At 48.1% G+C, this 13,081-nt stretch overlaps 1 protein-coding gene across 1 annotated transcript in view; it reads left to right on the top strand.

Moving 5' to 3' along the window:
* The window catches only part of LOC135912574 (uncharacterized), a 51,749-nt gene that overhangs the window by 36,734 nt on the left and 1,934 nt on the right, over positions 1-13,081 (top strand). The window contains exons 15-18 of the mRNA XM_070533986.1: positions 2,884-2,961; positions 4,055-4,298; positions 4,979-5,137; positions 7,455-7,589. Coding sequence (XP_070390087.1) covers positions 2,884-2,961; positions 4,055-4,298; positions 4,979-5,137; positions 7,455-7,589 — 616 coding nt within the window. The remainder of the gene's footprint in view (positions 1-2,883; positions 2,962-4,054; positions 4,299-4,978; positions 5,138-7,454; positions 7,590-13,081) is intronic.

The raw sequence follows: 13,081 nt of genomic DNA, 5'->3' as shown, positions 1-13,081 counted from the left end.
ATGGTGCATTGTAAACCGTAAGTTCGTTGGGCCGAGACGAATAAGGCTAAACAACGGCATAACGTCGCTCGGAATATTTATGAAGTGCCTTCTGGGATTTATCGCTCACGGCCAACGCCGCTGACGCCGACACCAACGCCGACGACACCGGCTTTTCTGCGACACGAGCTCCTTAACGCTGTCGCGTTAAAAACATACAAACTGACACTAACTGTACATTCGAGTGGTCGCTTTCGAGTGCTCTCGCGTTGCGGTTTACATTTGGCTGATTCATTCAGAGAGCTGCGCTCCAGCTCAAAGCACTCGGAAGCGCTCCCACTTTCAACCTGGGAACGCGACCGAGATGCGACAGGAACTTGGTCGCTTCTCCTACTGCTCTTTACTCGCGGACAACTTTCTGTGGCAATGAAGAGAAAGCTACGGAGGCAAAGCACGCACATGTAAGAGCGCTTCTGAAAAGAGTCCCGTGTTTTCATCCACGACAGTTTAAGCTGGGGAAGAGAAAACTTAAACGCTTTATTAATAACAGTTAAATAAGTTAAAACATGCCACTGAATGTGAAAGCTTACTTGCGGCTTTTCCCTTCCGCGTCTGGGCGAACGCGAAGCTGCGTCGGTTCCGCGTCTGTTAGGAGCAACCAAAAGCACTGTCAAACGATGGCGGACTACTTAGCGCCGTAACACATGTGCAGCAGCCACGCCCCCGTAGCTTTCCCTTGATTGCCACAGAAAGTTGTACGTTACCCGCCGTCGTTGCTCAGTGGCTATGGTGTTAGGCTGCTGGGCACGAGGTCGCGGGATTGAATCCCGGCCACGGCGGCTGCATTTCGATGGGGGCGAAATGCGAAAACACCCGTGTTCTTAGATTTAGGTGCACGTTAAAGAACCTCAGGTGGTCGAAATTTCCGGAGTCCTCCACTACGGCGTGCCTCATAATCAGAAAGTGGTTTTGGCACGTAAAACCCAATAATTTTTAAAGTTGTGCGCGAGTATCGGAACGGCTAACACATTCGGCTGGAGCAGGCGCTATTTGGCTCCAATCACGAGAGCGCTCGCTGTTGGGATGCGGTATAGGAACCAGTCGAACGTACCGTAGGCGGAGGGAGGAGGGGGGCACCAATTTAGGCAATGCTATAATTAGTAATTGAAGGTGCTTAGCTTACCTTTCGTCTCACGTAATTGAGCGATGAGTTCGCTGGCGGGGCAGGGAACTCATTCGCAGAGGCGAAAAGCCGGATAGACACTGCAGAGTAGGCGTGACTCGCTGTGATTGTTAGAGAAACTATGCAAATCAGTGGTGCTGGAATGCTAAGATGGAAGATGCTTCATGAAAGGAAAATTACCATTTAGCCACAAGGAAAATCAACAAGGTCTTATCAGAAAGTTTTGCCGTTACACAAATATTTGTTCTGGTCAGAACATCGAATACGGGACCAACGCCTCCATATGGCGGTCACTCTACCAGTTGAGCTAACCGAAAGGCTCGAAATGGCAGACTGGAGGTGAATTAATGGACCCTTCCAGTTGTCGTAACACCAGGGTTCGATCTCCAGTCCGAAACGAATTTTTCTTCAACTATAAAGCTTCCGAGAAAACCGTATGGGCTTCCTTTCACTACGTATACATATACTGTCGTATGGATTACATTTACTTTATTTTTTTTTTCAAGAAAGTATGTAGGCTGCAAACGAGCAACGCCACGAAAACGGTCGGTAATGACTAAATATCCAGATCGTCAGACGACAGCTAATCCAGTGCCAGTTCCTGTTTTGAAGGCTCCAGGTACGAGCCTCGAACAGTGCGCGGCGCCGTGTCGTCGTAATCGCTGTACGCTGCTCCTCTACAAGCGCTAAATGAGCACACTTTCACATTATGCGAGAGGCCGGTAATATTTGGCTTAAATACGGCTAATATTCTATGGACCATAGCCCTACCCCGTCCACGTTTACGCACGCGTTGCCTGGTGCGTGCGACTGCGCGCTTGGCTCAGCTTTGCGGAGGACCGACACGCGATAGCGAACGCGCCAATTCCGAAAAAAGGAAAAGCTCGGCCTCCATTTTACAGCGTAAGCTGTAAAATGCGTAACCCATTATAACGTAACCCATAATGGCGCAACCCCATAATCTAATTTTTAAGTTTTCCAATCTCTATTCTAAAGTGTATATATATATATATATATATATATATATATATATATATATATATATATATATATATGACGACTACAATATTTTTCACTAGTTGCTATTGTCAGCTTTCGATGTGTAGCTTTTCCCATGTGAGCTATAATCAAAGTGGAGCTCACGCATGTTTCTTGCCTTTCATGTTGTGACCGATCATCCGGAATGTTTGGGTAAATTACAGAGAGTCATTCGTCATATATCATAAGAAACCTACAAACACTGACAGCAGGGACAACATAGGGGAAATTACTTGTGTCTAATAAATGAAATGAAGAAACGATAGATTAATGGAAATGAAAGCCGGTGAAAAAACAACTTGCCGCAAGTGGGGAACGATCCCACAACCTTGGCATCGGGATCGTGGATTGCCGCAAGGAGGACCCTTCCCCACCTGCAGCAAGTTGTTTTTTCATCCACTTTCATTTCCAGTAATTTATCGTTTCTTCATTTCATTTATTAGACACAAGTAATTTCCCCTATGTTGTCCATGGTGTCAGTGTTTGTTGGCTTCTTATAATATGACTAATAAAAATCGGGCACTTCGGTTAACCGCCCTTCTTCTCGTTTAAAGAGTCATTCGTGTAATTTTAAATTACAAAAAAAAGCCTTCAGATTGAACGGTTGATGTGATGGTCACAGAGTTAACGAGCACGGGGCAACCGCGTTTACGTCTCCTTATCGCCGTCTGCTTGTCCTGCAGGTTCTTCGAACTACTAAATATACTCTTCTGGATTGGATACTCTGGAACTATACTCGGATGCAGATTCGCGCAAAGACAGTGAGTGTTCCTTTATTAATTTATTTCCTTCTTTTTTTTTCTGTTCTCGATCGTTCATTGTCACGTTGATACTTCGCCTTAAGCACGACAGTTATGGGTGTAGCCTACTTTACAGGTTGCGCAAAGCATTGACTTCCTTTCTTTTCTTTTTTTTTATTTAGAGATCGGCTTGCAGGCGCCCGTTCTGCGTGGAGCGTAGGCGCGTCTCGTCTTCCCTCGGCGTAACTGAGCGAACTAGCACAGCGTAGAATGAAAGAGCGAACGCGGAACGCAGCGGGTAATGAAAGACGCTGACGGCGAAGCGAGCGCGAGGAGGAGACGTGCCGCGGAAGCATTAGGAGGAAAATGGAGGAGGAAGCTACAGGAAAGAGGAGGAAGAGAGTGTGGGGAAAAGGGTGAAGAGAAAAGCAGAGTGCCGTACGAGACTGCGAGATGGCGCCACAGTTAAGGCAATCTGATTGTACGCGCGACACGAATTGGATAGTTCTTTCTGGAAGCCACCCGGAACCTTAGACGAGTCATGTATAAAAGGGGACGCGCTTGACCTGCAGATCAAAGTTTCGATGATCGCCGCCTCTGCTCGCTGCTGTCGTCATGCTTAAGTGTTACTTGTTCGGCAACGCTTCGCTCCATTTCCAACGTGCCGCGCGCGACGGATTGTCCGCGCCAGCCAAATGTATCGCGAAATGAAAACATGTATAGAGCTGCGCTCAGATTTTCTCATTAAAGAGTATCGCAATCGCCGGTGATGTTCTTTTAATTCACACTCACAGCCGCTTACTTGCATTTACACTCACGTCCATTCGAACACTCTAACAAACACTCACGGTCGTACTCACTGACGTTCACGCTAGCGCCGTTCATCACTCACTCATACTCACACTCAGGACTGTGAAACGTGAGTGAGTGAGTGAGTGAGTGAGTGAGTGAGTGAGTGAGTGAGTGAGTGAGTGAGTGAGTGAGTGAGTGAGTGAGTGAGTGAGTGAGTGAGTGAGTGAGTGAGTGAGTGAGTGAGTGAGTGAGTGAGTGAGTGAGTGAGTGAGTGAGTGAGTGAGTGAGTGAGTGAGTACGCCGACCCGTGCCTACCGCGCAGGGATCTGAGCACGTGCTTTCTCGGCGCAATCGTCCTGCTGGCGTCGGCGGCGCTGCCCCGAGCCGGAAGTCCAGCTGCGAGGCCGAGCCCGAGTCAATTTCGGGCCAAGGTGGACGTGGACGGCGACGAGACGCCCGATTTCGAGCCCGTCGCTTCGCAGTGTCTCGCGTCGCTCGCCAGCCGGCTGCCGTGGGGGGTCATCGTCGTCTACGGCGCCGCATCGGTGATCACGCGAGTCGCCGAGGTCAGTGCACACTTTGACGCGTTAGCATTAGGGATTAGGGGTGTCACAAGGGGAAAAAGTGTGTGATGTGTGTAGTGCCGGTCACGCGGTAGAAGTATATATATATATATATATATATATATATATATATATATATATATATATATATATATATATATATATATATATATATATATACACAAAATGCATAAGCGTTTCAGCTACTCCTGTGCTTCAATGCATGAAAAGAGAAAGCGCATAGCTCCAACTGGTGTCGTTCTGTAAATCCATTCCAAGTAGATACTTCTAGCAAGCTCACCGGCTACCAGCTATAATTCGTAAATTGGAATATGTGCCGAAAAATAATAAATTAAGGAGGCTCAAAGACAAAAATTATAACTGCTACAGGCGACTTTTAAAATTTTCGGAAAACTTAAAAATGATCATTCCGTATATTGAAGGCCACGATCAGTTAACCTAAGTGCCACTGGCGGACTCTGCCGAATTGGTGATGCGCCTTCGCAGTCTCTGGACGTAGCAGCCGGGAAGGAAAACGTGACAAACGGCAGATGACACACACGACTCTGAGAACTAAGGGGGGGGGGGGGGGGGGGCAGTGTATAAGAGTGCGAGAACCGACAAAAACGTATAAAACGGGAACGGATAAGTGAGGTTTTGTGTCGTCGATTCCTCTTGCTCAGACGACGGGTCTGGCCAAGGTGGCGTTCGACAACCAGTTCTGGAGCCAGCAGTCAGATCTGATGAAGCAGGTGCTCCTCACCGTCGCCTCGTCGCTCATGGCTGAGTTCATGACCGCGGCCGCGCTGTGCGACGCCATCCTGCCCATCGTCATCAACCTTGTCAGTGCGCTTTCATGCGCTCTTGCGAAGAGCTCTTATCGATTGGACAGACAAAAACTACACGTGCCGGACGTTCCATCTAACATAGAACAAGCGTTAAAATAAAGATAGAAAGAAGCGAAGTTCGCTGTGTGGATGAAACCACTCGCGTATATGTTGTTAGAAACCTCCCGAAGATTCGAAGCGGCCCACACTTACTTCGTGTGTAAAAAATAATTTAGTGAACACTCTATATTAGTAAAGTAACTTTTTAATTAAGTAAAAAATTAAGTGAAAGAAAGCTGCCGCGGCCCGTTGCTTGCTCCAGCTCAGCGTGAGCACACAGCGAACACTGAAGTGGCGCTATCTGTGCATTTCGCGGCATGCAGCAAGAATCGAAAGAATCGTCTACAGTCGAACCTCGATATAACGAAGTTGCACTTGCTGCCTGAAACTTCGTTATATCGCGAATTTCGTTAACTCGAGGGTTTAAAGTTTCAGCATTGAAAACAACTTCACGAATTCCCTGAGCATTTCGGGTGGATAATACCTTGTTAGTAAGCACTTATAAACAAATCGTCAGAAAGTTGGGCCATAATAAAACTTACGAGCATCAGCGCGTGCGGTGCAGATCACACCGAGAGCAATGCATCGACGTGGCTCTAGGCGTCCGAGATTTGCGCGTTTTACGCCGTAAATCTTGGACGCCATAGCTGACCACGCTTAGCGACCGCAGCCGGCGCCCAAAAATTAAGAACAGGAGTGTAAGAAGGTACGGATATTGTGTCCTGAGCCAACAAAAAAAGTCACTTTCGCCAGAAAGGTGGAGTATTGATGGTGATAGCAACGAGACTGCACGAAATATGGTTCGTAGTTTTATCGGTGCCACGCGCGCTCAGGCAAACATTAACACATCTCACTCGATGACCACGAACTCGCAGTCACAACGCGAGCGAGCGCTTCGTACCGTGTCTCAGAAACTTGAGATTATGCGACCGCCGACAAGACGCGCGGGAAACACACTCCGAAGACCCTGGTTCGATTCCCACCCAGCCCATCTTGCAAGTTGTTTTTTATTCATGAAGTGCCTGCTGGGATTTATCGCTCACAGCCAACGCCACAGACGCTGACGCCGACGACACCGGCTTTTCTGCGAAACGAGCTCCTTAACGCTGTCGCGTTAAAACAAAAATGCGCATGAAGGCGCCATCTATTTCGGCTTGCCGCGGAGAGATGACCTCCAAAGATCGACACGGCACATGGTCCGCGCAAGGAGGAGAGGGCAGATGATAGGCGGGCGTTGTGAAGCAGCGCTTTGTGAAGCGTCGTGAAGCGTCTATGTGAAGCAACGATTTCGGAAGCGCTTGATTAAATGCTATAAAACTGTACATATTCTGAATTCAGTTTGTAGCGTATAGCAATTACACTGTAAATTAATTTACACTCTTAACGGTGCATAAGGGTTGCATAAGTTTCGTTCTGATTTGCACACTTATGCACCCTTAAGGGTGCATAAGTGTGCTAAACTAATATGCACCCTTAAGGGTGCATATTAGTTTACAGCGTGCGCGCCTGTCAGGCAAATCGGTAAGACAGAGAGCTCCGCGACGCGACCCAGGCGACCGCAAATTACACTGCCTCCGAGATGACCCACTTTACTCAGCGAGAAACCGACAGAGCAGACGTGCCAAACACAGGGAAAGAAGGCACAAAAAGCTTGGCATTATAGTAACGGAATCGCGCACTTCAAGACATACACCCGCCGTGGTTGCTCAGTGGCTATGGTGTTAGGCTGCTGAGCACGAGGTCGCGGGATCGAATCCCGGCCACGGCCGCCGCATTTCGATGGGGGCGAAATGCGGAAACACCCGTGTACTTAGATTTAGGTGCACGTTAAAGAACCCCAGGTGGTCAAAATTTCCGGAGTCCCGCACTACGGCTTGCCTCATAATCACAAAGTGGTTTTGGCACGTAAAACCGCATATATTATTATTATTATCAAGACATACGTTTTTGTTTGTTTGTTTTCGCTGAGTATATCCGGGTGACGTTTGTTGCTTCATTTCGTGAGAGAACAGAGCCGGCCAGCGGCACATCTGTCGGGGTAATACAGATGACTATATGATACGCCGATTCGTTAGATCCTACCAGCCAAGCGATTCGGCGAGCGCGAGATCGGAAGCGCGAACGCCTATAGCCTGCACCATAGCTAACGCTTGTTAAACATTGCACACTGGGTAACTGTCGTGCAATTCCTGTTCTCTCTCTCTCTCTCTCTCTCTCTCTTACCGAATCAACATACCGCGCCTGTCGGCGCATGCGCGGCGCGTCTTCGCAGTCCACGGGCACGAAGCACGACGCCCTCTACTTCGGTCTCCCGGTGGCGGTGGGCGCCTCGGTGAACACCATCCTGCCGGTCTCCCTGCCGCTCGTCATGCTCCACGACATAGCGACAGTCACACGCAAGCAGCTGGTGAGAGGCCCCTTCTGTGCCCGCTCCTGCGCTTAAGAAGCGAACAAACTTAGATCCCTTCTTGAAGACTCGCAGTTCCCGTATGCCGAGAGATGACTTCAAGAAAAAAAAATAACGTTCGAAGAGGCCACAAGTTTTTCCGCAATTCCAATCGCGTACTCTTCTGTGTACTTCGTCTGAACGCTGGCCTTCCAGAATTTGAAATGTGCTACAGCAACCGGTCCAAGTTTCTAACCTACTGAAGTTAAGATTGCCCCTTACAAAAGGAGAGAGGGAGGGGTTTATGTGCTGGAATCCACGGATGCCATGCTCCGCCGGTTTCTATACAGCCTGCTTCTAGCCGGACAACCGCAGACAGAAGGAGGGGCACCGCTTCAAATGTGTGGTCTCTCCTTAGTAAATAGTAATGTTACTACTTTTGTGGCATATACGGGGGCACAGTTATGAAACCTGCCTGATACAGCATTTCTTCGTTGCTGCTGTCGAAGCACCCTTGGAAAGAGTGCTGACAGAGTGGCGTGAAGATGTAGCATGTTACAGCATGGATATGCTGCATCGGATGATGTATCTATGACAGCACATTGTAATAGTGATAAATCCTACTGCTATTTTTAACGTTGACAGTCAATAACAATAAATAATGAAACGTTTTTACTGCTATACTGCCTTTTTGTGCAATCAAGTCACATCTTGAGGTGTAAGCGAAAGTGCGAGATCAATATCACTCAAAAGGCCGAAACGCCCCCAATTTTATTGCGCCATAAGATAAAGCTCCGATAAACTCCGATTTTTCTGGAGAAAAATTAAGTCCAATAAAACAGCCTCTGATGGGGCCCCAAAAATAAACTCCGAAAACGCAGAACCCTAGCTATGGAGTACTTTCCTTTCGGGCTCAAAATATATTATCACGTCGATAAATTCTTTCTGGGCCAGCACTGGGCTGCAACGTGAAGTACGAATGCAGCTATGAATGTGCCTATAACAAAATGCCATTTCACTGCACGCATTTTGAAGGATTCCTCGGATCAACGTATACATCATCCGCAGGATATGTACGGCGAGCTTCAGTATGTACGTACAGTCTTTCTCGAAAGCTTACCCGCCGTGGTTGCTCAGTGGCTATGGTGTTGGGCTGCTGAGCACGAGGTCGCGGGATCGAATCCCGGCCACGGCGGCCGCATTTCGATGGGGGCGAAATGCGAAAACACCTATGTACTTAGATTTAGGTGCACGTTAAAGAACCCCAGGTGGTCAAAATTTCCGGAGTCCCCCCTACGGCGTGCCTCATAATCAGAAAGTGGTTTTGGCACGTAAAACCCCATATATTATTATTATTATTCTCGAAAGCTTAGAAAGCCTCAATAGGCGAGTGACTGACGTCACTGGTATCATGAGAAGCCAACAAAGACGGCAAGGACAACAAAGGGAAAATAACTTGTTCTTACTAATTGAATTAAATGAATGAAAAATTAATGGCAATGAAAGTGCATGAAAAAACCACTTGCCGAAGCAACACGTGCGATGCTTCGAGCATCGCACTACGTTGCTTTAGTGCTTCTGAATCGTGCTGTATTTGTAACCTTTCAATGTGAAGGCAATGAAAAATTTGAGCTCCCATAATTCGTTATGTAAATATTGGAGGCAGGTGATGGAATATCGACATTTAGAATACGAATACCAAGTATCGCATATCGAATCGAATAAACAAACGCAGACGCACATATTTACATGAAGAATATTTATTTCAGTATAATTAGGAACACGCTTGTACTGAATAGACAACCAACGATCACGGACAATTACGATAGTTTTAAACACCAGATTACTACAACCGTCATGAAAATAACTGCACGAATAGCTGCTTGACGCCTCTAGAGCCTGGTGATAAACAAGCTTTCCAAGAATGGCAGGCTGCTGTGTGATCAGCTTTCCAAAAACGCAAAGTACACGTATGTTAAAAAATATAACAAGTTGCGGAAAAGGAAAAGAAAAAGCTAATTAGGTATTTGCGTGCCCTACACACAATAAAGGGCCTGTTACAAGGAAGCCATCACTGGCTGTAAAGTAAAAAATAAAACTGCTGCATGACTAGACTGCAAGAAAAAGCCAACTATTCCCCTGACCCACTGCTACTTTATCCCTTCTGCTTGCCCGTCTCTTCTTCTTTCACTTGCGGCGTTCTTATTTATCCTTCACTCGCCGCCTCCTCTCCCCTCGAGTTCGCACAGAAGTAAGACAGGAGTTCAGTACAGGTTTTACGAGGGACGTAATGTTTCATCTGGCTGGCATGAGTAGGAAAGGTGCGTTTGCGACGGTTGTCATCAAGTTCGGGAATTGCGGCTAAACGAGACGTCACAGGACCCAGAGCTTCCGCAACACGGAAGGGACCAGACAACAGGGGTAAGAATCTTTCGCAGCTCTGACGTAAGCGCAGTGCAGAGCCTTTAGGTAAACGCTTAGTACGCCAACACAGTTCCAGACTGTAGGCGCAGCGGACTGCCTGATAGGTTTGAACACCAGAATAGCAAATGCAGAAGAGGAGCTCAGTAAAGAGCGTGGGACGAAAATTCATTGTCCGGTCACGAGCAGATAGTAAAGTCAACAAATACATCCACATCTAAGCATGCGTCCATTTCTCAACGAACGGGTACCCAAGCAGCGGAAGGCAAGGGTACACTTGTTAGCGTAGATGTTGCCAGCACAGGAAACGAAAGTGATGGTAGTGGGCGAGCATGTTCATCTTTGTGGGCCTTCGGTACAAGCATCGTCGTTGGCGCACTATTCATGTTGAGAAGGCGCGTGCTATGGTACGAAATTAACATAAATGCATCCGCAACGACGAAGTGACATTGCTCAGAAAGGAGTGAGCTCCTGCGGCCGCGTGGCTGCCCAACTTAAAAATGGACCGCACACACGAGGATAGAACTTTTCTTTGCGACTGTGTTGGCTACCAGGTCAGGTGCCGGATCACGAGGGAGCGATACTATTGTGCACGCGGCGTGGTTAAGGTCCATGCGTGCGCCCAGTGTTGCGCACCAGTTACAGCCCAAAATTAAGGGTACGCAGAGGTTTTTCACCACGATGAATGGGACACTTACACTTTTTCCGAAAGCAGTCATAGTCACAGTCACAGTTTTAATCTGTTTTTAATCTGTTTCTGTTTTACTGGCGACTCTTGTTGCACATGCTCAGCGCTGATAGCTGGGATATATATGTTCTGTATCTCTCCGAAAATAAAACAGTTGTAAGTAGGCGCTCGTGTGTCCCCCTTCACTGTGTCCTTGTCAGTTGTGCGCGATAAATATTTCACTATGAGTCACAGTAAAATTTCTCCAAGGATTGGTAGACGAGTTGCGTTAGCTAGGAGGAGGCCGGCTGATGGGATCGTAGTCGTCTTCAGATGGCACTGAATAGGGAGCGAATTTGGTGCCACCATATCGAAACCTGCACCGGTCTCCACTAGGGCTTCAATCTTTTCCAGTGGCTCGCCTAGCTGGACTTGCAATGTGGGCGTACCTGTGAACGGGCCCAGAGATAGGACAGTGACTTGACGACGACTTACGCGGGTTCCTGCCCTCGGTGGTCCGCGATGAGGTTTTCCGACGAATGGGTACGACGCACACAGTCTACTGGCCGATCTCGTTGCAATGACAGCAGCGTAAGGTCGGGGAGCGCTAACGGTATGTGTCGGAGCGACTGGCTTGGCCTGCTGACGCTTGTTGATTTGGAAATGGGCGGGAGCGGGGCACTACAGTGGAGAATTCCACCATGTGAGCCTCCAGCGCAAGAGCTAAGGCAGCGTGAACTGGGCGGGCGAGGCGGACGAAGCATTGAACGTTGAGGTCAGTGGTGGCATCGATGAAGGCTTTGGTAGCGGGCCTCCTACGACAAGAACTCGACACGAGCAGCGAGATCTTGCAGTCTGCACTGGCCATGCTGCAGGTGCTGTAATTCTGTAAGATGTAAGTGCTGAAGATGAGCATCGCCGTAGCAGGGCTGGAGTGTTGAGACGAGGCTTGCGTAGTTGGAACGGTCGGATGCTGGCAGGAACTCCTGAAATGCAGCGGCGGTAGAAAGAAGCTGAGTCACGATGATTTGAGCTTTTTGGTGAGGTGACCAAGACTGGAGAGCAAAGACAGACTCAAACTGCATACGAAAAGCACACCATCACGTGGTACCGTCGAAGGTAGGTGGACATGGGAAGGGTCCCTGACCTTGCTGCGTGATGGAATCAGGAAAGGGAGATTGAGGTGCCGAGTCAGGTGGAACTTGATCACTGGAAGCAGGCTACACGAGGCTTGAAACACAAGTCCTGTGGTCGGCGAAAGACATGCTGGACTAAACACTTCTTAATTGAGAGCAGACGCTGGTCGACGCGTGCTTCAAAAGAGTCCAGGAGAGCCGCTGGGTCGGGCGCAGGCTGACGGCGAGTGGAATCCGAATCGGCAGGGTGAACGTTTGAAGGCATCGTACCAAAAACAGAAACCTGAGATGGCGGCGACGGTTGCGTAGTGGTGGCGTCGCTTACGGAAATGGCATGGTCCAGTTGAATGTCTGATGACGGTGCCGGAATATAATGCGGCACCGATGCGAGTGAAGGCATCGTACTGGGCGACGTCTGCCTGCAGGTTAAAGGGACTGACAACCAATTTTCATGGCACCCATTTTTTTCAGCGCAATAGAAAGTTTACCGATCAGAATGTCTAATCGTGAAGTGGTAACGCGAAAAACGCCGTGGAACTTTTTTTTTTACCATGATTTTTCGACCTACAGTGAGGATGTAGTCGTTCACTGGAAGCATGCTGAGGTGAGCGCGATAGCGATTATACGCCGGTATTAGTGAGAGGCAGACGACAGGTGCGGCCGTATGTGTGAGAAAGTATTATTTTGTGTATCAAGTCGATGTTCCTGCGTTTTCGTGGTTTCCTGTCCGATTGCTTTGGTAATTAAGCAGTCAAAACTGAACCAATCGGATCGAAAACCAAACGACGCCTTTACACATGATACGCAGTTCAGCGTGTTGCCGTAGCCATGCGTGTGCTTTTGCTTTCCAAAGCATAGAATAAAGCGCGAGTGTGTAACAATATACCAGCTGCAATGTTAAGCAATAATTATGCTGTACTTAATGACAGTCGACTTAGGTACTATAATTTTATAGAATACACCCGAAGTGCCAACATTTCACCGCCAGGCATCGCGTCTTACTATATTCTGAGGCTTTCTTTGTCAATTTAAAACTAATTCCTACTTAAATCGCGCACAGCGTGCCTTATTCTGTCGCTATAAATAATGATCATTTCGTTTCCATGAAAGTCTCGCAACACATTCTGTCCAGTTGTCAGTCCTTTTTGACATGACCGCTGCCACCAAAATGTAAAGGCAGTCTGGCGCCTTCAACGGGTTCCAAGCGGTACACGACACGCCAAAATCTCAGCCGTTTCAAAAACTATTTCCCTGACCCACTGCTACTCCATCTTCTGCCTTGCCCTTCT

Source organism: Dermacentor albipictus, chromosome 2, assembly GCF_038994185.2.
Source record: "Dermacentor albipictus isolate Rhodes 1998 colony chromosome 2, USDA_Dalb.pri_finalv2, whole genome shotgun sequence".
Classification (NCBI taxonomy): Eukaryota; Metazoa; Arthropoda; class Arachnida; order Ixodida; family Ixodidae; genus Dermacentor; species Dermacentor albipictus.
This window is presented reverse-complemented; position numbering and strand designations above follow the sequence as displayed.